This window comes from Leishmania donovani, chromosome 2 (genome assembly GCF_000227135.1).
Source record: "Leishmania donovani BPK282A1 complete genome, chromosome 2".
NCBI lineage: Eukaryota > Euglenozoa > Kinetoplastea > Trypanosomatida > Trypanosomatidae > Leishmania > Leishmania donovani.
This window is the reverse complement of record NC_018229.1, coordinates 286,048-308,855: the sequence shown is the minus strand read 5'-3', so window position 1 is coordinate 308,855 and position 22,808 is coordinate 286,048. Positions and strand designations below refer to the sequence as shown.

The 22,808-nt window shown below is 64.4% G+C and overlaps 7 protein-coding genes across 7 annotated transcripts; all 7 read right to left on the bottom strand.

Annotated features, from left to right (window-relative positions):
• Positions 1-2,479: 2,479 nt before the first annotated feature.
• LDBPK_020640 (mitochondrial carrier protein, putative) lies at positions 2,480-3,421 on the bottom strand (the record flags this gene model as incomplete). The annotated part of the gene is made up of 1 exon (XM_003857911.1): positions 2,480-3,421. One exon carries the CDS (start codon positions 3,419-3,421, stop codon positions 2,480-2,482), a length of 942 nt encoding a protein of 313 aa, XP_003857959.1.
• Positions 3,422-4,317: 896 nt separating this feature from the next.
• On the bottom strand, positions 4,318-7,050 carry LDBPK_020630 (hypothetical protein, conserved; the record flags this gene model as incomplete). Its single annotated transcript, XM_003857910.1, has 1 exon — positions 4,318-7,050. The coding sequence occupies one exon, from the start codon at positions 7,048-7,050 to the stop codon at positions 4,318-4,320; it is 2,733 nt and encodes a 910-aa protein (XP_003857958.1).
• Positions 7,051-7,956: 906 nt separating this feature from the next.
• LDBPK_020620 (hypothetical protein, conserved) lies at positions 7,957-8,904 on the bottom strand (the record flags this gene model as incomplete). Its single annotated transcript, XM_003857909.1, has 1 exon — positions 7,957-8,904. The coding sequence occupies one exon, from the start codon at positions 8,902-8,904 to the stop codon at positions 7,957-7,959; it is 948 nt and encodes a 315-aa protein (XP_003857957.1).
• A 525-nt stretch (positions 8,905-9,429) lies between these two features.
• Positions 9,430-13,674, bottom strand: LDBPK_020610 (hypothetical protein, unknown function; the record flags this gene model as incomplete). The annotated part of the gene is made up of 1 exon (XM_003857908.1): positions 9,430-13,674. The coding sequence occupies one exon, from the start codon at positions 13,672-13,674 to the stop codon at positions 9,430-9,432; it is 4,245 nt and encodes a 1,414-aa protein (XP_003857956.1).
• Positions 13,675-15,167: 1,493 nt separating this feature from the next.
• On the bottom strand, positions 15,168-17,147 carry LDBPK_020600 (gamma-glutamyl phosphate reductase-like protein; the record flags this gene model as incomplete). The annotated part of the gene is made up of 1 exon (XM_003857907.1): positions 15,168-17,147. One exon carries the CDS (start codon positions 17,145-17,147, stop codon positions 15,168-15,170), a length of 1,980 nt encoding a protein of 659 aa, XP_003857955.1.
• Positions 17,148-18,178: 1,031 nt separating this feature from the next.
• LDBPK_020590 (hypothetical protein, conserved) lies at positions 18,179-19,882 on the bottom strand (the record flags this gene model as incomplete). The annotated part of the gene is made up of 1 exon (XM_003857906.1): positions 18,179-19,882. One exon carries the CDS (start codon positions 19,880-19,882, stop codon positions 18,179-18,181), a length of 1,704 nt encoding a protein of 567 aa, XP_003857954.1.
• Positions 19,883-21,072: 1,190 nt separating this feature from the next.
• On the bottom strand, positions 21,073-22,038 carry LDBPK_020580 (hypothetical protein, conserved; the record flags this gene model as incomplete). The annotated part of the gene is made up of 1 exon (XM_003857905.1): positions 21,073-22,038. The coding sequence occupies one exon, from the start codon at positions 22,036-22,038 to the stop codon at positions 21,073-21,075; it is 966 nt and encodes a 321-aa protein (XP_003857953.1).
• Between the last annotated feature and the right edge of the window lie 770 nt (positions 22,039-22,808).

Sequence of the window (22,808 nt, the reverse complement as noted above, 5' to 3'; positions counted from 1 at the left end):
GTTCGACGAGTGCCGAGGTGCGCGGCACCTCCTGCTGAAGCAGGAAGCCGTCCTTGAACATCTGGTGCAGCACCTCGCGAACCTTGACGTACGTTGCGATGGGCTGCTCCGCCAGCGTCCGCTCCTCAAGGAAGTGGTGCTGCAGCAGCAGCTTCATGATGCGCACACCGAGCACGCCGTAGCGACTGTACACGACCCGCTCGCACACAGCCTCCTGCAGCAAGTGCACAGCGGTGACATGGTCTATCGCGTAAAAGTTGCTCTGGCTGTGCGGCTTCACCAAGAGCGCTCGCGTCGACGGCATCGTCGTGAAGCTCGGGGAGATGCCGGCGGCTGACGTCATGGGCGCAGCGGCGTCGCAGCTATAAAAGACAATGGGCTGGCACAAACGCTGCAGGCAGCGCTGCACCGCCTCCACGGAGCTACTCGGCACGTTGTCGGTGCCCATCCGCGGCTCACCGCTGCGATCGCGGCGCACGCCCGCAGTGGTCGGGAGCTCTGCCGCCAGCTCCTGGAACGAGGCAACAGCCTCGGTGTACCCTGAGTTCGGTGCTATACGGCGCCGCAGCGCGCGCACCAGCGTGAGGGCAGGCCGTCCGTCTGCATAGCGCTCGGCCGCGGCCTACGGTGCATCCATCCGCTCGGCCTTTGATGGCACTTCGAGAGTGAGCTGGTAAACGCTGTATCCGCCCTGCGGCGACGCCGTGCGTGCATGCCACCGGTCGAACGCGGAGGAGGGGATGCGGACGAGCGCCCGCGGGTCCGCCTCCGTGGGTTTATCAGCCCGCAATGGAGCTCCTCAGAGGCGGCGATATCCATGCCCTCCCACACCTGCCGCAGCGCGTCCCATGTCCGCATCCGCTTCGTCTCCCGGCAGCGGGCGCGGGTGACTTCCACCAATCGGTTGAGAACCGCTCCGAGGCAGGCGCTGGGGGCGGGGCCCTCGAGGCGATGGATGTACTCCTCCGACACCGGCGCCCCCTTCCTCAGCATCATAATAATTGGAGCCATCCGCACTCACAATCTTCACGCGGGTAGCAGGACCTCCGCCTTCTCCCCGGTCTTCGAAGCTCATGAGTTACGATTCGTAGGTGGTCTACTCCTTGGTGATCTCCACGGACGTGAGGCCGCGCGAGGCTCCGCCATACACGAAAAGCCCATGCACAGCTGCTTTTCCGGGGCCAGCCCCGTCGAAACTCAGCGGAAGCGGAGCCCCCTCTGCACCATGGAGGCCACAGCTGGATGCACAATACTTTTCCGTGTCTGGCACGCTGCCTTCAGCGTGAGAGAGAGGGAGATGGAATGGAGTGGGGGTTCAGTGGAATGTGTGGTATAATGATGGACTTGCGCGTGTATCGTTTGTATCATGGTCTCCGCAGAGGCCGGTGCACACGCACCTGCTGGCCTCGGCAGCAGAGGAGGTAGGGAAGGGCAAGAGCGCGCGAGAGTTGGTCGTCTGTCTCCCTTGCCCAAGGCATGTCTTCACCGAAGTATGTGCGTATGCACGTGTGTGTGTGTGTGTGTCAGAGAGAATGAAGAAAGCATTCAGTCCACCGCTCGGGTTAAACTTCTTAAAGCGCCGGTGCACGCGTGTGCGTGTGTGTGTATGTGTGTGTGTCACTCAGATGCTTGTAAAAGGGAGAGAGGGCGGAGTACTCCGTGGCGTGATAGAGAGGGGTGAGGGCAGAGACAGAGGAGCAGGTCGCGTCGGTGCGCATCACCGTGCCTTATCAGCAATCGCCCTGCATGGCCGCTGCGTCAACACCCTCGCTAAACCACCCCGCCCCCTCATCGCCTCCCAACCGTCCGGTATCGCCGTCAAGCACAGACGAAGAAAAAAACGAGACCGAAACGGAAAAATGAGCGAGTCGAATCAGGCGGACGCAGAGGCGATGGGGGAGGGAAGGGAAGGGCAGCAGCCGTAGCCTGCCGTCTTCTTTCCTCAGTGTGAAGATGCTTCTCCTGCGCTGCGTCGCCCGCCAACCCCCGCTGTCTCGTGTCGGCGCGAGACAGCGGCGGAGAGGGACCGCTGTATCTCTGCAGAGTCCTTGGCTGCCTCCCTCCCCCTGCCCATCGTCCATGCTCTGGTGACTGGCAGACGAATCGTCATAGCAGCGTCACCCGTCCGGCAGAAATGGCGGCCAGTCCAACGCGATCTACGGAGGGCGGGGGAGGGTGGGGAGATGGTCAGGCCGGAGCGCCTTCAGCCCCCTTGTGAATGGCATCGGTACAACTCGATGGTCCCACCGCATCCATGTCCCCATCATGGGCGCGCACACGCACACACGAGCCGCGCTCCAGTTATTATTGCGTATTCGGACGTTCCTCTTGGCCGCCCCTGCTGTCTTCATTCTATGGTGGGAGGGGCACAAGCCGCTGCACACGGCACTGCTCTCCTCGGTGTGAGGGGACGGTAGGACGGAGAAGGAAGAGAAGGATGCAGCCACGCACGCACGTCCATGCGTGCAAGGGGGCGTGCTCAACGCTTCTTGGAGTCGTTCATCACCTTGAAGAAGTACTCGGTCATGGTGTACGCAAAAATCAGCTTCGGCGCCGAGGCGATGATCTTCGGCGTGAGGCCCTTGAAGAAGGACAGCACGCCCTCCTCCTTCAGCATCGCCGTCGCCATCGTCATGCCGCTGCGACGCTCGGCGTCCGTCTGCTGCTGCACACGAGTCTTGACGACGTCCATCGGGTTAGAGATGGCGATGGCGACGCACGCGCCCACAGTGGAGGCGCACATGTTCTGGAAGAGAGTCGCATGGCGGTAGTCGCTGAGGCCGAAGATGTACCCCTTCGTGAAGGCTGTGCCACCAAATAGACAGAACGAGCCGGGGGCGTTGCGGCACATCGTCACCACGGTACCCGCGTACATACCGCGGAAGCCCTCCTGGCGCAGAAGCGGCAGAAGACCGCTCCGCATGGCGGCCTCGTTCGTCTGGCTCAATACCTTCAGCCGATCCAGCGGCAGCAAGAAGACCTCGCCGAGGCCGATGAGGCAGCCGGCCGTCGCGTCCTCCATAACCTTGTGCGCCTCGCCACAGTACCGCTTGAAGCCGTCGCGGTAGTTGGAGCTGAGAAAGTCGCGCACGAGGGGCTGTCCGGCGAACTTGTAGACGCGCTGGAAGACCTTGTACACGGTGGCGTACAGGGAGCCCGGGTAGAGGTACACAACCTTTCGAAGGAAGCCGGCGTCGGCGTGCTTTTTGAAGACGATCATGTTGAGGTTGGCGGCCGTCTCCCCCATGGAGCCGCGCATGATGGAGCCCTTGTTTGCCATCAGTCGCTTCGCCGTCGTGTCGAACGGATGGAAGAAGGCAATCTCGAGGATACCGGCGGCTGTGGCGGCGCCGGCATGACTGCGCAAAAACCGATCGACGAAGCTGCGCTCCGACGGAGCGGCGGCCGTCTTGGCGGACATCGCGGATACGGTTAGGATGTTGGAGAGCACACAGAGAGAAGGCACCGCAGGGCAAATCTGTGCACGCGAGTGTGGCTGCAGTGGTGGTGGTGCTGGGTTACTCGCGTAGGAAAGGTCGGGCGGGCTGAAACCGCTGCGCAGGCGCGTGGAAAGAGTGGCGGGGAGGCGGGCAGCAGAACAGTGGAGATGGGCAGATGCCTCGAAATGAGAGGAGGGTGATGCACTGTCGCGAGACGGAGGCTGGCAGGTGTGCGTGCAGATGTAGAGATAGCTGTGCTTCGCAACAAAGAAAGTAGGCGCATGCTGTGTATCTGTTGGGGGAGGGGGGCAGTCATGTGTATGCACGATGAAGACGCTTGCCGAGTGGACGGCACAGGTGTGCCTGCACCACTCTATCCTCGCTGTTAGAGGTACGACAACCGTGTGAACACCCACCGCTGCTTGCGCGCGTGCACTGCATGCTGTCATGGAGGGTCTTCATCTGTGTATGCGTGAGTGCGCCGGTCGCACCGTCGCAGTGATGATGACCACCTGCAACACCACGGTCGGTCTGCGCGCTTTAGCGGAGAGTGGCGTTAGCTCAGACCGCTTCCCAAGAAGCGTGGTCCATCACACGGCCGTTCCTCGACGGCCTCGTCGCTATCCCGCCCTCCTCTACTCTCCTCCGCACCGCTGCCGCCCTTCTCCGTGAAGGGAGGCCGACGCGCCATCGCGCCACGGGTCGCCTCCCTCCTCCTCTCTCGCTAACTTCCTTCGTTACTTGCTTAACAGGAGCGCGCTTTAATCGAAGACACATGCACACACGTACGCACGCACGCCTTTACATGCACACACGCATGCGCTCAGGCTTATTGCTTACCGAAACATGCGCACAGGCTTAGTGTCAGCAGACGCCGTCATTCCTTGTCTGCCTCCGTGGACGAGGACGTGGTTGGCGCACCGCTTAGGCCCTTGCGCGACTTGGACTTGGCGCGTGCCTTTAAGGAATCCACAACGTTCATCGAGTGCTGTTGTTGCTGCAGCTGACTCATGACGTTGTGGTAACGCTTCTCGCGCAGCGCGTCGTCTATGGCGTGCCGCTTCTCCTGCGCCCGCCGCTGCACGGTCGCCTCGGCCGTCAGGTGGCGTATTAGCCGCTTCTTGTCTTCGCGGATGTCGCGCTTCAGGAGGCGGACTTCGTTCTTCACGGCGTTCTCCTCGCGTTCTGCGAGGAGCGGGTCGAACTGGCGCAGGGGCCGCGGCCGGAACGTGCGCATCGCAAGTGGTGTACGATGCGCCTCAACGTGCTTGGCCATGTCCCTAACCTTCACCGTGAGAACCTCGTGGGCGAGACGCACGGCCGCAGACGGCGTCCACGCCGACGCCGCTGACGACGACGGCGGCCGCAACAGCAGCGCGTCCAGGGCTAAAAAGGGACGGGCGCACATGACGGGGAAGGCTGGGATGCTGCGGTGCAGGTCGAACACCTCCTCCAGCAGGCGGTACGCGCACAGCAGAAGGCGCTCTGGTGAGTGAGTGGTGTCGAACAGCCCCACCTGGTACGGGGGTCGTTGCGAAGTGGCGTCATCGCTCTCTGACAGCGTGGCAGCGGACGCGGAGGAGACCAGCAGGGCCTGCTCGGTGCGCTCCAGCAGGGGCATCGGCAGCACTGTGCCCTGGTATCGCGCTGGTTCGAGTGCCACACGAGGTAGCTGCAGCGCCAGAACGTTGAGAGGTGCCACTACCACCTCCGCGCAGAACCGTCCAGATCCCGCCTTGAGGCAGTGCAGGAGAAGGGTGGCGAGGACCAGGTAGCTGTGCACCGCTTCGAGCGAGTCCAGCTTCATCTGCATCAGGGCTGAGCACAGGAACAAGAGGAACGGCGTCATCACGGCGTGACGGTAGTCGGACGTCGGAAAGATCTTCGATATGGCGTAGAGGTACACGAGGAGGGAGCGGCGCATGCCACCTCGACGAGTACCTCGAAGAAAGCTGCGCTCCGCCTCGACGAGGACGAGCCGAAACGCCTTCGTCACCTCCACGACGTGATGCGCAGCGTAGCGGTGCAGCTGCACGAGCAGCGTGTGCAGCCGCCGCGGCCGTGACGTCGCGTTCTCCGTCTCAGGCGTCGCCACCCGTTCCAGCTGCTCGAAAAGGCGATCGAGTGTGGCAGAGCCGCCGACACGTTCCACGGCGGCGTCCTCCTCATCCTCGTCCAGCTCAGACTCCGCCATAACCGCAGCTTCGTCACCGTCGACGCCGGCGTCGCTGTCGCCCTCGTAGGAAGACGGGATATCTACGTTGTCGTCATCTGCCCCGGCGTTCTCTGCATCGTCGTCCATGTGGAAAGCAATATCACCGCCCTGGGCGACCCACTCCCCTCGTGTCAGCTGTGTCTGGTCGCGCTCCTGCAGGTGCAGCGATGGTACCTGCTCCCGATCCTCCTTCAGCAGCGTCTGCTGCACAGACTTGGCGACTTCCTCCTCCTCCGTCAGCGTGCGATCAACAGCGTGCGCGCGGCGCGGGTCCATCCGAAAGGTGTGCATCATCAAGTCGAAGTCGTCACAGCTCGCCAGACGGCCACCGCCACCGGGGCTCGCCATCGCGCGCGCCTCGGCGATGTCAGCGGCAGCCTGCCGCGTTATCGATGGCGCCCCGACGCGAGCGCCCGCTGGGGAAGCGGCTTCGTTTATGTCCTCCTCCGACGAGCGCGCGGCGCCGGCTCGAACGCGCGCCAGCAACACGCGATCTGCGGCGTCCAGAAACGACGGTGCCGTCGGACCCGCTGTCTGCGCAGAGGGCGCCGATCGAGTCGTGGTGCTGCGAGCCGCCTCCACCAGCGTGCGGACCTCGAAGGCGCCGGAGGACTTTAGCGTGAGGCACTTCGCCTGGTGGTTTCGCCGGTACGAATCGAGCAGGGCGCGAACCTCCGGTGTGCCGGACTGGGCGAACGCCTCCTGCTCCTCCTTGACTTTGTTGCGCCTCGGCAGAAGGTGGAGAAGGTCGTTGATCTCAGCATCGAGCTGCACGGTGGTCGCGTCACGCTCCGCACGCTCGCGCTGCAGCTGCGCGCGCTGGCCTTTGCTGTTCGAGATCATTTCGCGAAAGCGCTCCGCCCGCATCACTTTGGCCGGCGGGGCCGCCAAGCCGCCCTCCTCACGCCCCTCGCCCTCTCGCACCCGCCGCACGCCCATGAGCGAGGATGGTGACGGCGCCGCTTCCGAGTCGGCACTGGTGGTCAGGTTGAAGCGGTCGATGCGGCGGGTGGTCCGCGTGGTGCGCGCCTGCATCTTTTCGAGCCCCATGGTGGCACTCCGAGTCGTCGTCGCGAAGGTCTCGCTTGCAGGGGCACTGCGACCGCGTGCGAAGGGGTTGGGGGTGTCGCGCACCTCCATCTCAGATGCAGTGTAGCCGCCGGCGCCCCGCTCGTGGCCGCCTCGTGACAGGAGACCATCCCCAACTGCGCGGCTCGTGCTCCACGGCGCGTCCGCCTGCTGCTGCGCTCGCACTTGCTCCTCCTCACGCTGCCGTTCGAACTGGCTCTGCCTAAGCGTGAACTTGTTCGCCGAGGACCTGGCGAGTGCGTTCGACTGCTGCCGCTGATGGCGCTTCACCAGCTTCGCGTTGCTGGTAGCGCGAGAGCTGGTCATTTTTTATGCAGGAGACGGTGCGGTGGGTGGGCAGTAAAAGATGGGAAGGTGGCGAGTCGGTGGCAGGAGGAGCCTGCGTTAGAGGAATGCTGCTGTGGGAGAAGGTGTCCAACGACAGCCCACACGTGTGTTGGTGCAGTAACGTGGATGCTGCCAGGCGTGAGTCACCAGGAAACGGTCACAAGTGGGTGGGTGGGTTGAAGCACCGCGCGCTTATCGTACACTCCGGTAGAAAAGAGAATGGAAAGGCAAGGTGATGAGTGGCGCATCACAGCCGAGAAGAGAAATGGGCGACATACAGACAGAGCGGCGGCGGTGGTTGCGAGCGGAGTGATGAGGAACGCGTCGTAGCCGCCCTCCCTCCTCTCCACCGCAACAGTGCCGTACCTGCCCCCTCCCCACACACAGCAGCAGTAGCAGCAGCAGCAGCAGCAGCGTCGACGGCGGCGGCCGGGACGGTGCAGGACCGTCCTCCGGCGATTCACGTGAAGATATCAGCAAACAACAACGCAAGTGCGCCATTACCACTTCCTCACGTATCAGTGCTTCTCGTCTGGAGGGGTGCAGCGGCCCCCCGCCAACCCTTCATGTTAGCCGGCATGCGCCAAGCGCGCGCACACGGGACTCTCTCAGACTAAGTGTATATGGAAATACGAAACGGAAAAGAGGTGGAACGCTGTGTCGGCGCGAAGCGAAGACGTGTGCGCCGACTTGTCTTCGCCTCATCCTACATCACCCAGCAGCACGGCCGCACCCGCGTGAACGTGGGCCCCCATAGTGCCTTGTGTGTCCCCTCTAACGATTCTAGTGTGAACTTGCGTGGGTGACGGAGTCGTGGCCGGTGTGCGTGGATTTCAGCTCGGCATGAGCGGTTGTTGCCCTCTACCACCGCCACAACTTCCTTCCCTACGCTACCTTGCCCTCTCGACTATACTGCATCACCATCGACTCCGCGCAGGTCTTAAGGCGTTGCACGTGCGGCCCACATGCTAACAAGTCTGCCCGCACCACTGCCTTCTCCCCTCCGCCACTTAGCCGGTTGTGCGACGTAGCAGCTGCTCCCGGCGGAGCGCGGCCGCCCTCTGCTGCGAGAGAGGCAGCCTTGGCTTGGTTGCGCTCCGCGTAGCACCGCACCACGTCCATCACCTCGGCCTCACACTTGAGGTCATGCGAAGGGACCAGGTAACGGTATCTTGTGTCTTCCATCCCCTGCAGCGTCTCGTGGATGTGCTTCTCCGAGAGCAGCAGCTTCGCACGCTCGTCGCGCACAGCGGGGGTGAGGGCATCCACTTCCTCGTCCGTCAGCGCGCGCATGTCCACCGCAGGCAGCCCTTTCTTCCTCTTCGGCGGCGCTGCATTCGGCTCCGCGGCGTCCGGCGGCGGTGGCGGCGCGACTACATCTGCCTCCGTCTGTGTACTACCAGGGGTCTGGGGCGGCGCCGTTGTCCTTGGCGCATCCGCGCTCCCCTCTTCCGTCAGCATCCTCTTGACGACGATCGGCGACACCTGCGCACCGCTACTCCACCACGTCCACGGCTTGTACCAGATGAACATGTGCGCGGCTGCGTCGTCCTGCGGGCGGTTGATGACGAGGAGCTCGTGCAAGCGATTCTGACGGTACGCCAGCATCGGAGCCGAGTCCTTCACTCCGAAGATTTTCTCCTCGGAGGCGGCGCCCATGTTGACCAGCAGCGTGCCCAGTGCCGTCAAGCGCTTCAGCTCCTCGGAGGACTCAGCCGTGCTTGCGGGTGCGTGCGAGTTGCCCGCGGTCGCGGAGCTAGGCTCAAGGTTGCTGTCATTGCCAGGCAAGGGCGGCGTCTCCATCGGTGGGCTTGAGGTAGCTGTGTTCGTCATATCCCCCCACGAACTGGTAGCCACGCGGTTCTACGCGGCACGCCCGTAGGTGTGCTGTGGTGGGGAAGAGGAGGTGTATGTGTGTGTGTGTGTGCGTGTGTGTACGAAGATGGTGTGCGGCGTCTCTCGTGGCACGCGGATGGTCTGTCCTGCGAGATGGTCCACAAGTGGAGGAGAGTGCGGCAGTGCAGGCGGGATAGTGAGGGAGGAGAGACGGCATTACTGAGGCTCACGGTTGGCGCGGCGTTGCGTTGACTCTGAGTGCCACGTGAGGGACGCGGAAAGAACAGTGTGGTGAGGTGAGGGCAGTGCGGCACCCATCGCCACCACTGCCGCAGATGCGCGCACGTCCCAGCACGCGAGTGAGCGAGGGAGTGACGCAGAGCTCAGGTGAGCGTCATCGTCACAGAGAAAAAACGGAGAAGGCGGGAGAGGTGCGGCGTAGACACACCCGCAGGCTCTCATGAGGGGAGAGGCATCGAGACGCACGCACAGGCGCGCGCACACACACAGACACGCCCCACATTACAGCATAAACAGGCAGCGGCCGAAGGGGTCAAGCGCGCGCAGCTCCTCCTTGGTGGACGTCACACCGGAGTGGCGAAGTCGCAGCTCCATCAAGGAGAGCGGAGGGCAGTGGCCCGAAGACTCTCGCCTCCTGCTGCTGACGCCGCTGCCAGGCAATGAGTTGACTGGCGCCGCGAAGAGCGGCGCAATGTCGGTGACACGGCGGCAACAGCTAACATCCAGTGACAGGAGCGAGCAGCGATGGTGCGTCCACCACTGCGCCTCCTCCCCCGACGCCGCCGATGCCAATGCGTCCGCCACACGAGAAGAGAAGGCTGCAACACTGAGATTGTCGACGGGAGTTCCGCACACGTCCAGGTGGCGCAGAGACGGCACGGCCGCGCAGCACCGCACGTCCGTGAGGTAGTGGCACCACGCCAGCGTGAGCGTCGTGAGCGCAAATAGTCGGCGGCGTCGAAGGGACGGCTCCACAGCCGCACCATCGGCGTCGCTGCCCCGCGTAGAGAGCGATACGGCAGGCACTGATCTTGTTCGCGGTGCCGGAAGCGCCCTCGGGCGCAGGCTGTCGCCCTCCATCTCGAGCCGCATCACCGGAACGTCGGAAGCCCCGCTCCCGCAGCCCTCCAGCAGCACGTTCACAAAGGCCAGGAGGGAGGCGCTGTCGACGGCCGTCCCGGTGACGTCGAGTGACACCAGTTGAGGGAAGAGGGCGAAGGCGGCAATGCAACGCACCTCCACGCAGTAGGAGAGACACACATGCGTGAGGGTATTCAGGGCGCCGACGGAGAAGTCGAACTCGACAGAGTGCGGCGGCCCTCCAGCGGTGACAGCAGCGCGGTCCGCGGAGGTCTCACGGGAGGTGGAACTCGCGTCTCGCGGCACCGCCGCTCCCGTTTGGGTATCCCTTCTCCAAGCGGTGAGAAGCGCAGCCTCGTCCGGCAGTGGCGCCAATCTCAGCGCCTCGTCGTCATCGACGGCGGCACCAGCCGGGTGGGCAGTCGGCCACGACTGCGTGCACAGGAGAGCCTTCGTGCGGCCAAAGAAGCCCGCGAATCCACGATCAAACAGTGCTGTGTTGCCCACGTCAAGCCTACGCAGTCGTGGAAGGTGCGCGACGCAGCTGATGTGCAGCAGCGACATGCAGTGACAGAGACGTAGCTCCTCGACCTGTGAGGGGACGAGAGGGGCAGGAGTGGCGGTGCAGGCTTGCAGCGACACCACGATCTCGCCAAGGTGCGGATGCCGCCGCGCCGTCAGCTTCTCCACCACAGTCGGGTATACGAAGCGCAGCAACGCTGCATCAGTGAGCGGTGTGTGGCTCAAATCCACGCATCGCAGTGAGGTCACGTAGGCGAGGGGGCTGATGGCCCACAGTCGTGTGCAGTGGCTCAAATAGAGAGAGTCGAGGCTGCGGCTGTGCTGAAGGCCGTCCACGTGCTCGACACCGGAATGGTCGGCCACCAGGCGGGTGAGCTGCGGCAGCATGCCGAGAGGGCCGAGGTGGTGCACGCGAACGCAGCCGACGAGACTGAGCTCCCTCAGTGACGAGGCGACAGGCAGCCACCGTCCTGCGAAGTGGCCGCTCTCCGCCTCCGCCGTTGAGAACCCGGCCAAGGCGCGCAGCGTGTCATCGTCGGCGTCGGTATGATCAAGGAGCAGCGCCACCAGCGACGTGAAATGCCCGCTCAAGTCGCGAAGACGCCGCGCGAGGTAGCCAACGCTGGCCCCGCGAATCACGGCGGCCTGAGACAGGTTCAGCCGCGCCAAAGGGGCCACGAAGCACTCGTCGCCCCCCTCATCCTCTTCCGCAGTAGAGGCGGCGGGCGGCATGAGTGCTCGATACTGCTGTAGTTGGCGGACGCCGTCCGCCTCCACACAGCGCAGCCGGGGGAGTCGCCAGAGAGGGTACAGCTCCGTCACGTGCTCGCAGCGTGTCAGTACCACCTCCTCCAGCAGGTGGCACCCTGCAAGGCCGGCGACTTGGCGCACACCGCTGGCGCGCAGGTCCAGGCGACGCAACTGTGGGAGTGCAGCGAGGGCATCGACGCAAGTGAGGCTGCGACAGGCAGTCAGTCGTACCTCCTCCAGACAAACGAGTGGAGACAACTTCGCTAGGCAAGCCGCTGGCTTGCTGCCTTTGCACGGTGTGTCCCACCTACCGTACACGAGAGCGCGCAGCTCATCATCTGTGACACTGGTGCTGGTCAGATCTACAGTGCGCAACGACACGCAGCAGCGCCCCACCGAGGCCAGCGTGCGCGGAGCGAGGCCAGTGACGCCGTGAAGGAGCAGCGCCTCGACACACGTGCTGAAGACGGCTGTTTGCGCTGGCGACGGCGAGAACGCCTCCGCCAAAACGTCGCGGCCGTGATTCATGGACAGGAAGCGCAGTCGACGCAGCCGGCACAGGGCAGACGCGAGGCTGCCGGCATCGCCGTCATCGCTCGCGGTCAGTCGATCGCGGCCTGCGAGCAAATCCGGCTCGGCGTCCCGCAGGTACGGCGCGTCAAGAGCGACAAGGGTGCCGAGAAGTGCCGCGCCGCCACCGGGGTCGCCACGCTCGCCGCTCCTGCCACCCAGCAGCCGCTTCAGCGCCCTAACAGAAGACTCGATGTGGAGACCACGCAAGGGCAGAGTGGAGGAGATGGCGTCCTCCAGCTTCACCGAGACGCTGCGCTGCGCGAGTTCCGCTCGTGAGACGATGGTTGGCTGCACATACTTGGGCAACCATCCGCTGAGCGACACCCCGCAAAGAAACGTCTGCGTGGCGCTGCGGCCGTCTTTGTCGGGCAGCGCGTCGCTGGTGCCACGCGCCGTCGCCTCGAGCCAGTCCAGCCACGGCCGCGTCGCGTCTATACAGTGGGCGTAGAGAGGCAAGGGAGCGCCGTGCAACGCGGACGACGGCCGCACACCGCGACGCAGCCACCAACCACAAGGAGGAGGGAGGGCAACGCACACGCCCTCGATGACAGCGGAAGCACCGCCAAATGGCTCTGGTGCAGCGGCAACAACGCTGGTGTCGCTAGAGGCAGTGATGGCGGGGCTGGTGGCTGCAGCGGGCAGCGATGGGTGGTGAGTAGGGAAGAGAGAGAAGCAGGTGCGGGCTTGAGGGGCCTCTTGAAGGCCCGGAGAGTCACTCATGCGTGGTGCTACCGTCGCCGCTGCTGTAGACACGGACAGAGGCTGCTTCTCCAGCAGCGCCTCCTCTTCCAGCGCCATCGCCTCCCAGTCGTCATCTTCTACCACTTCTTCCATGTGAGCGCTGCCCTGCTCCGCCGACGAGTCGCTGTCGTCCGCCTTGGCGGCGCCAGCGTCAGCGTCAATATTGAGAGTAGTGGCACCGCCGGAGGAACCCTTCACATGCTGCGACGAAACTGCGGGTGCCGCCATCGGTTGTGGTTCGTGGCGCACCGCCTGCTGGGCTTCCGCTGTGTGGATGCAAGCAGTCGCTTTCATAGCAGCGTCGTGCGTCACTGATGCCGGCACGTGACTGAACAGCCCCCTCACCAGGCGCGCACGCTGGTTCACTGGAGTAGCGTGAGAGGGGCAGTGGCACGGCAGCCACAGGGTAAGCAGCCGCACATGGCCGAGCCTCATCCCAATTGGCATGCGGAACACGTGCTCTGTGTACGCCTCTAGGGCGAACAGGGGTGCCGTTGGGTCCACGACTGGGATGCCGCGCACGGCAGCTGCGTCGTAGAGGGGCTCTGACTCCATCACGTCGGCCGGCTCGGGATACGTCAGAACTGGAGCCACCAGCGACCGCACTGTCCGCTGCGCTGCCGTAGCGTTCGGTGAGCTTGAAAGCACCGCAGACGACGACGTCAGAGGAACGCCGCCGCTGAGGATGTCGGCAACGCCCGCCGAGGCGGGGTTTGCGAAGGCAATCGGATTGCGGAGGCGGCGCAGCCCAATGCGCACATACGAGGCAGGCGGTGCTGCGGGGCGGCGAGTTTTGTGCGGCGGCTCCGCCACAGGCGACTCGTGCGCGGCCGGTGCGTGAAGGTCGCCGACGTATTCGGTGCGCCACATCTCGCACCACAGTCGTATGTACGGATGCGCGAAGGCGAGAGCGAGCGGGGGCCGCTCTACAAACCAGTCCTCCGTCAGGAGAACATCGCGCACAAGTCGCAGCGCTGCCTCGGTGCGGTGGTCGTCAGCGCCGCCAGCAGGTGTACTGCGCACACCGTTGGGGCACGCACAGGCGAAGCTGTTATCCTCCTCGCCGCGCTGATGTGGCATGGTCGTTCAAAATGGCGTCCTTTACGAGAGCACACGTGGTGTGGTTGGTAGTGGTGCCACCTGGATATGAGGAGAGGGCGCGCGATGCAGAAAGACACGGAGGGGGACGTGCACGTGAAGAGTCGTCAGCGTTCGAAACCCACACGCACACGCGCGCGTGCCACATGTATCACGTCTCCACCAACTCGTAGAGCACCTCTATGATGTGTTCTGCGCTGTGGTGATCGGCCCCCTCCAGTCGATGGATGCCACGCGGAGCGAGACCGCACGTTGATGCGTGCGCGTGCGTGTGCGTGACAACGGAGGACGGGAAGAAGCGAGCCATGTGAAAGACGCGTGCGCGTACGCGCAGCAGGTCGGCAGCGCACCGTCGGCAGCGGAGAGGTGCGGCGGAAGATGTCACAGTAAGCGTTGCAGCGCGTCTTCACGGCTCGGGCCTACCGCTACGGACATCGAGCATGAGACACGACCTGCGGGCGAGTGATCAGGCACTCACAGCGCGCCTTGCGTGAGAAGCTGCACCGCCTCAAGGGGCACCGCTGCGTCATGCATGCTGCAAGAGGCACACCTTCACGGTGCAGCTAAGAAGGTGCCGTGCGTGAGGGGATGTGACGAGCGCCTGCGACAGCTAAAGCGCTGCGCCCGCACTCGAGCACGGACGCTCGACAGGGCGCAAAACAGGGAACACAACGGCCCATCGCATAGAGAAACGTTTGTGGTAAAGGCGGGCGACACCGCCGGAGCGCTCGCTGGTGTGCCGCTCGACCCTCTCCCCTCTTCCATCGTGCCTGTGCGCCGTGACTGGTGTAATGCGGCGCACAAGACAAGACGTGGGGGCAACGACTTCGCCGCCAACAGGCACTCTCGCGCTTCAGGGCGACGAGGCGGGGGCACCAAAGGCAGCAGCCTCCTCCTCCTCCCGTCCCCTCCAGCCTCCGCGAGGCGCACGGTGGGTGATGGCACGCACCCGCGACGAGAGGGGGGAAGTTCACGAGAAGGCGACACTCGCTCTTCCCTCGGTCCATGCTCCGTGAGGGCGGGGAGGGGACAGCGAGAAATAAGCGCATGAGCGGAGGCGGCGCCTCAAAACGAGAAGAAACAAGCACAGCCAAGGCACTCCGCAACAGGGAGATGCCACAGTCGTCATCGATGAAGGGGATATGCGCGCCACCCGCGTGCGCGCGCAGCAGCAGCAGCAGCGACGCTGACAGGCGCTGCTGTGCGATTCGAAATACGGCAGCCGAGTGGCGCTGAGACCCGGAAGGGAGGGGCAGCGTCCATCCCCCGGCGCTTGAGGGAAGCAATACTTGAGCATGGGGCCGAATCCGCTGGAGTGCGAGCGACATACGTCGACAGCAGCGCATGTGCTGTCCATCCCACACAGACACACACACATGCACGCGCCCACGCCCTTCACCTCGGAACGCCGATGAGCAGCATGTCTGTGGAAGCGGTGCCAAGACGCCCATCACTCTCTCTCCCTTGAGGTGACGTCAGCGCAGCGCGCCGTGGTGAGCGCTGAGACTTCGAGCAACAAGTTTGCGTGTCGTCATCATCTCCACTGTCAGTGGGCCGCGGCAGTGAGTCTTCGAGGTGGAGATGGCAAAGTCGACGCCGCAGCCGAGCGGTACGCCGCTGGAGAGGCGTGTGGAGGCGTTCACGAGGGCGACAGCCGTGTCGACATGCCGGCAGTACGTGGCGCACACCTCCAGGTCTGTGGCCACGATGCAGTCGCTCTGCTTGGAGCCGAAGGACTCGATGAAGAAGAGCGCCTGAGCGAGCGAGTCCACCGTCTTGATGCACAGCGTGCGTGCAGCGTCGCGCAGCCCATACTGAGAGAGACCCTGATACTCTTCCTCACTCGCGAGCTCCAACACGCAGTCCGGCACGCGCTCTTGAGCGATGGCATCGCCCAGCAGCATGGCGCCTTCAGCAGCGAGGGCCAGCACAAGCTCCGTGTAGCGCGGAAAGTCGCTATGGACGATGACGGTTGTCACGGCGTTGGCGGCGCCCAACTTCTGAAACTTGGAGTTGAGGATCACCTCCAGTGCCACCTCGAAGGAGGCGCTCTGGTCCACGTAGACGCTGCTGAACTGCCCAGTCGCGCGCATCAGCGGGATCGTGGAGTAACGAGAAGCGAACTGGTACAGCTTCGGCGGTCCGCACACGACAGCAAGATCCACGTAGTCGGACAGCTGCAGCCACTCGCTCGTGCTGCGGTGGGCCGCGTCGTAGCTCTCCACGCACACCACTGCGTTCGGCGACAGGCCGGCGGTCGTCAGTGCACGCCGCACGGACGACATGAGGGCCATATTCGTGTTATAGAGCGACACCCCACCATCCACGAGGACGGTGTTGCCGGCAAAGAGGCCCATGGCAACCGCGTCGATGCTGATGCGTGGGCGGAATCTTGAGAGAATACCAACCATGCCCAGCGGCACAGAGAGCTCATAGACCTCGAGTCGGTCCGTTCGCCGCGTGCAGCGACCACAACCAGCGTGCGGCCCTCCCGCCGAGGGCGGCGGGGGTGCGTTGTGACCAGAAGCCGCACCTGAGGAGCCCTGTCCGCGTAGCGAATTCGCGGCTGCTCCGCTGCCCCCCTCAGCGGAGTCGTGCAGCCAGCAAGAGGGAGGGATGGCGATGGGGTCAGGCTGGCAGAGCAGGTATTCAATGGTCGTGTGCAGCTTGTCGAGGCGCAGAGGTGATATAAGGAAGTGGTTGTCAGGGGTGATGAGAAGATGCCCGCCTCCACCACCGGCTTCTGTGCGGGTGGCATGGCCTGACACAGCGGTCGGCACCAGCTGCAGCGATGCTGACGACGCCCTGGCAGCCCACCGCGACGGCGAGACAGGGGCTGCGGTGCCAGAGGTGCTCGTCTCTCGCGACCCTGCTGCAGTCTCGCCAAGAGCAGGGCCAGCACCTGCTGGACTGGCCGCTACGCGACCACCTGCGGCAGTACCGCCCGCGCCGCTTCGGTCCAGACTTCCAGCCAGGGACGCGCTCGCCACGTAATCGAGCGAACTCTGACGACGTGGTGAGCTCGCGCCAGAGCCTTCAACGGCATTCAGCGCGGGCGTGGCGGTCGCATGGTTCCCCGCTGCCACGGAGACACCCTGTGCGTCACCTACGCGATGCCCCGGGTGACCGAGAAAGGGCGGATACCCAGCGGGCCCCCCGTGAAGCGAGGAGGACGGCTGCAGACTCGCCACTGCACTCGTGCTCGGCAGCGTGGGCGGTATCGTCACGGATGGCGTGCCTCGCTGCTGTTGCTGCTGCCCGAAGAGATCGCAGTCGCGCCGGTTCGCACGGATAATGTGTTCGCTGTTGCGGTGCAGCTCCTCGCTGAGGGCGACCAGGAAAGAGCGCCGCTGCGCAAAGGACGAGGTCGCCATGACGGACCGTGACTCCACGGCGGCTTGGATGTCGTGCAGAATGTTCTGTACCGACCGGCGGGAGGCGGACAGCCGAAGCATCGCACAGGCTCAACGCAGACGCGCGCGCTAGGGGAGGGAGGAGATGGACCGCAGACGCGGAGAGGTCAGCAGCCAACGACGAAGGTGGGAGCCGACGAGGGCCAGAAACGAGGTGACGGTAGGCGGGAAGCAAAACAGATAAAGCGCAGGCGTGTATGGGGGGGGGGGTCGTGTATGGAAGCTAAGGGCACCCCGCTGCGTTGGGGAGGGGGGGGGCCTCAGCTGAGAGACCGCGGGATTCGGTGGCGGCTGCAGAAGGAGAACAGTCAGGAGGAAGGGAGATGACCGACGCGGATGAAGGGACGCATGCAAGATGATGCCGGTACCGTAGCAGCGCGGTGCTGCCCTGCACGAAGTGGTCGGTGCGCGGTGCTGCGGCAGCGGCGGCACGAACGTTACGCAAACAACACATCCACAGCGTTACGCAGAGCAAGAGCAAGAAGAAAATGGCCAACGTGGTACCGAGCGCGTCAGCGTCCCTTCATCGCATCACGCCTTCATTGCACAGAGGTGACGAGGCGCGGGCGGCACGCGCATTGGTGTGCCCGCGGCCGTTTTAGCCGGGTGTTGCCCGTGGCTGCAGGAAGTGCCAAGGCGACACATGTTCATGGCTTCTCAGGCAACATGTGACCCCTGCGTGAGTGGTGAAGTGTCGCACAGAGAAAAAGAGGCGGAGGGAGGGATGAATAGCACGTGAAGGGAGGGCTCGGTGCCCCTCGCCGAGCCCTCCCCCGCCCTCTCTCTCTCTCTCTCGTGCCCCTCCACGTCAATGCGCCGGCGATAACACACGCACAACGTGAAGAGTGCGGCGCCAGCACGCCGCCGCTCATCCGGCATGCTTCTCTCTCCGTATTTGTCCCTGCTACTCTGGGGTTCGCACCACAGTCCCATACGTTCAGCTGATGAGCGAGTCGCAACACACGTGAGCTCGCACGCACGCCGCCCAACGGGCGGCGGAGGTGGCACGCTCAAGACACGCGTTGTTGGTTAGTTCGGGCGGTTCGTGCGATGTGCGACGTGGCGGCCCGCCGTCACATCCGCGGCTGCCCCGCCGCCACCGTCCACACGTCGATACGCCTTTCGTAGAAGGAGACGGTGGCCACCACGGCGGCGGACCTGTCCGCCGCCGTCTCCGCACCATGGGAGTCGATCCGGTCGAGCGGCCGCAGCACCGCTGCATCATACACCAGGGTGTTGTCTGTCAACGTAGGAATGAGCGCGGCGCCAGGCGCCGCCTCTGAGTCGCTCTCCACAGCCTCACCGTAAAAGTAAGTGAGGGGTACGTCTGCGTTGCCGAACACCTCCTCCGCAGAGGCTCGCACGTCGTACGGCAGCAGTGCAGCCCCGCGCTGCATCAGCGGCAGCACAAGAATGTTAGAGGTGTTTGCCCACCCGCTGGCGAGAGACTGCATCGTGCACGGCCGCTTCGCCTCACTGCGGCGGCAGCCAGCCCTCGCGCTGGCCAGCAGCAGCGACAGGTTCACGTTGCCGTCGTCACTCGCCACGGCCCCGACGTCGTCCGACACGGCAGCCCCGGAGTCCCATAGCGGGAGGAGGCAGCGGGACGTGCGCCATACGCCTCCGCCAAGCCCGCCGCGCTGCGCCACAGGACGCCGCATGCTGCGCACGTCGACGAGCGAGATGGACTCGTCGTACGAGCCCACCAGTAGATACGGTGTGGCGTGGGCGGCCAACAAGCCGTCGAGAGTGTCCAGCACAGGTGTAATGGAAACCACGCCGGCACCGAAGCGTGAGCGGCTAACGGCGCGGCTGGGGTTGGTGCGCATATCATACAGCTTGCAGTAACCATCGTCGCCGCCAGACGCGAGCAACGCGCTTGTGCTGGCCCTGGCGGGCATGTCACCAGCCTCTGCTTCACCGTCAATGTTGTCGTGGTCGCTGCAGCCTCCATTGGGAGGAGAAGCCGGGGCAGCGGGCCACCACCTGCCAGTAGGCAGCATCGCCGTGCACCACGCATCGTACTCGTGCCCCTCCAGCTCCTGCGTCACGCACCGTTCTGCGAGCGAATACAGATAAACTGACCCCGTATGGGCTGAGCACAAGAGGTGTGGAGTGGGATAGTGAAGCGCCGTGCAGCTGGTCAGCATCTCAGCGTGAAGGTCACGCAGCGGGTCCACTACGGGGCTGAGCGTGAAGGGGTCGAGGACTCGCACACTGCCATCCGTGCACGCCAGCACGATGCATGGAGGCGCGTCGGCGGCAGACAACAGGGTTGCAGTGCTGAAGAATGATGAGGGCACCGAAACAGCGTCGAAGACACCGGGCAGCGCCGCCGTGCGGCGCTGCACATGGAGAGAAGCCTCATCCACCCCCTCCCCATCCCCGGAGGCAACGCATTCATAGAGCGCACATTCGCCGACGTGCCTCGGGCCTGCGGCCTCGTCCCCGTCACTCACCTCTGTCGAAGCGGGGGCAGTAGCCGACGAAGAGGCAACCCTCAGTTCGTATGAGGCAGCGAGGAAGCGGAGCGCCGGTCTCTGGACTTTATCACCGTCTGGAGCAGCAGAGGACTGAGCCGACAAGCCGCCGGGCTCGCTCGGGGGCGAGCAGGGGGCGGCTAGCAAGCAGTTGCAGGTGCGGGGGGTGTCCACGGAGGCGACCCGCCTGAGCTCCAACGCCACAGCGCTACAGCTGCGGACTTGTGCGGGCATCGCCACTGTGCAACTGCTCTCCGACACGCAGCTCGTCTCACAGTGCGTGCGGTCTCTCCCCATGTGAGAAAGGAAAGGGAGGCGCGTGACGCGCTCGAGGGAGTTCACCGCTGAGTATCGGCCCCGACGGCGTCCTCTGTGCTCCGCACTCTCTCCTCAAGCCAAGCCGCCCATGCTACCACACCGAAAAAGAGAGGAGCGGGGAGGAGGCGAAAGGCAGTCCAGCAGCGGCGAAATCGACGAGCCGCACCGCGCGTAGACGCAGAAGAGAGCAAGGTAGTCAGCAAAGGAGAGTAGAGGGAGGCATAGGCGAGGCGATGGTAGCGGGGAGGTGCGACGACTGCGCTGAGCGGCTCACGCAGGCACGGCGCGCGATGAAATGCGGACGGCGAGGCCGCACCGAAGCAGTGATGAGTAACGGCATTGCATGAAGACGCCGTTCTGCAAGCGTGCACGTGCAGTGCAAGCAGAGATCGCCCACAACCGTCAGGGCGGATGCGCAGCAGGGGAGAACCAGTACGTCGGCAGGGGCGCCGTCACATACACATATGCGCATGCTTGCACGCACAGTGGCAGGCTTCTTGTTCAGCAAGAGTCCTGCAAAGCCGACAGAGCCACTGCGCTCGCATGCAGAGGTCACATCGGCGCACCCTCTGTCTGCGTGTGCCGGCACCACGCTGCCTAAATTTCGTTTCTCTGAGTTGAAGTATTGCCTTGCACAACCTCCGCTGTTGCACACCTCGCTCAGACGAGCAGGCGTCGCTGTCATGCGTACGTGCGCCCGGGGGAAGATGAAGGAAGGCGGCGGCAACGCACGCGCGCACACTCGCAGGAACGCATGACGCCTCCGTCGTGCGCGAGGGCAACGCCACTGCAGAACGAGTGTCTATCTATCAATCTAAGTAGGCCGCATAGTGGCGGGGAAGGCCTCCGCGCAGGCGCACTCGAGGCGGCCAAAAGGAATGGCATGCGAGAGGCCTCCACGGGGCTGGGAGGGGAGGGGGAGGGGCTGGGAGGGGCTGGGAGGGGCTGGGAGGGGCTGGGAGGGGCTGGGAGGGGCTGGGACGAGGGCGATCACGGTGGCCGCGCATTGCGCCTTGTGCACGTGGCGCTCCAGCAGCGAGGTGTCGCCTACGCTCTCGTGCGCTCCGGCGAGTGCGCATCACCCGGGCGATGCGCCACGCCACCCCCCTCACGCTCCCCTCCTCTCCGCGGTCTCTGTTAGAGGGGGAACCCCGCGACAAGAGGGTCCATCACTGGTTGTTGGTGGCGTCTCCCAGGAACTCGCGCTTGCGAGCGCCGGCCTTGCATGGTGCCCCGTACGAGTAGGCACGCATCTCCTGCAGCAACCGCAGCGACGGCTGATCACCTCCATCAACTCCTTGTCGCTGTACACCGCTCGCGGCAGCGTCGGACACTAACGACTGCGAGGCGCAGCGGCTTACCGGCGCTGAGGCGGCGGTGGTGGGGCGGGGGGCCGTAGTTGCTGCGTTGCTGCCTGTGCTGCCGCTGACGGGAGTCTTCAAGCACGACTTGAGCGGCGCAGATCTGATGGGCAAGGCACCGCCCGCGTTGGCGCTCACGAAGGCGTCTTCCTCGGCTGACGTGACGGGCTTGGGGGACGCGGGCGTCGGCTGACGACTGCTGTGCACCACGCGGCGGGCCGCTTGAGCCACCTCTACGCACCGCCCCGCCCTTTCGTCGCGCTGGCGTTGCTCGACGTTCGAAAGCTGGGCCTCTAGCTCGCGCACCTCAGCTTCTTGCGCGCGGCGAGCCTGCGCTTGCTGCTGCTGAAGCTGGTGAAGCTTACGGCGCAGTGCGTGCTCTTCCTCCGCCCACGTGACGCTCTCGCGCTGCAGACAAGCCTCGAGGTCGTCGCGGCTTTGCAGATGCTCCTCGGCATCCTTGATTTCGCGCACAAGGAAGTGTAGGTTCTCGTAGGCGTCCAGAGTGGCCATGTACTCCGCCTCCACACGGTCCTTCTCTGTTAGCGTCGCCTCGCACTGCGCACCCAAATCCTTCGCCTGCGCCTCCACCCTCTCTAGCGAGGTAAGAAGGTCGCACTTCTCGCTCGCCACGACGTCTTCGTACTTGCGAATGTCTGTCTTGAGCAACTTGCGCTTCTGCTTGACGGCGTTGATGTCCTCTTCCATTCGATGAAGTTCCTCCTCAGCGTCCGAGACGCGCTTCGCCCACTGCAGGATAAGCTCCTCCGACATGGAAGCCTGAGCGGAGAGGGGCGCACGAAAGCCAAGAAGCACCGGCAGTGGTCTGAGTGTGGGGCGTTGCTCACGCGTCTCTTTGAAAATGTGTGCGTCCAGGGATGCGGGATGCAGCGGTGCGGCGCGCCGTATGCAAGGCAGAAGAAAAGGAGGTGTCGGTGTGGGTGTGGGTAAGAGAGAGAGAGCGCTGGCGTGTGAAGCACGAGAGCCAACGCCGTGAAGATCGAATCAAAACACAGGCAGAGAGAGGAAAGGAGGGAGGGAGGGAGGGAGGGAGATGACGGCGTAGCATGAGCGGTGTGTGCTGACCAGCACAGCGCGCACGGTCGTTGTCCGCGCTGCGATGCAGAAGTTAGATGTCATGGAGAGGTCTGTCCAACATCACCGGCAGCAGCCGTCTACATATCCTTCACTCTTTGTTTTCCTCAGCGTGTGCCCCTGTCTCTGCCATACAGCACGAGGGAGCCACCACTCTCGAGCCTCCAGCCCTGCCATGGGCACCCATCGCGAGGTGCGAAGCAGCCCTAGACACACGCGCTACAGCACAATGAGCCCACTCATTTATCCGAGAGCACGGCCCCTGCCTCAAGCTCTACCCACACACCCGCTCCGCAGGTCGCCGCCTGGTGCATCCCCCGCGCGGCAGCACGCAGGCTCCCCGCACCACCAGTGGGCACTGCGAGGGGCGGGGGTGGGATACGCTCGAGCCACGCCGCCGCCCTGCCTACAGCGTGGATGGCACAAACGTGTGCGCCGACTCAGGTGGC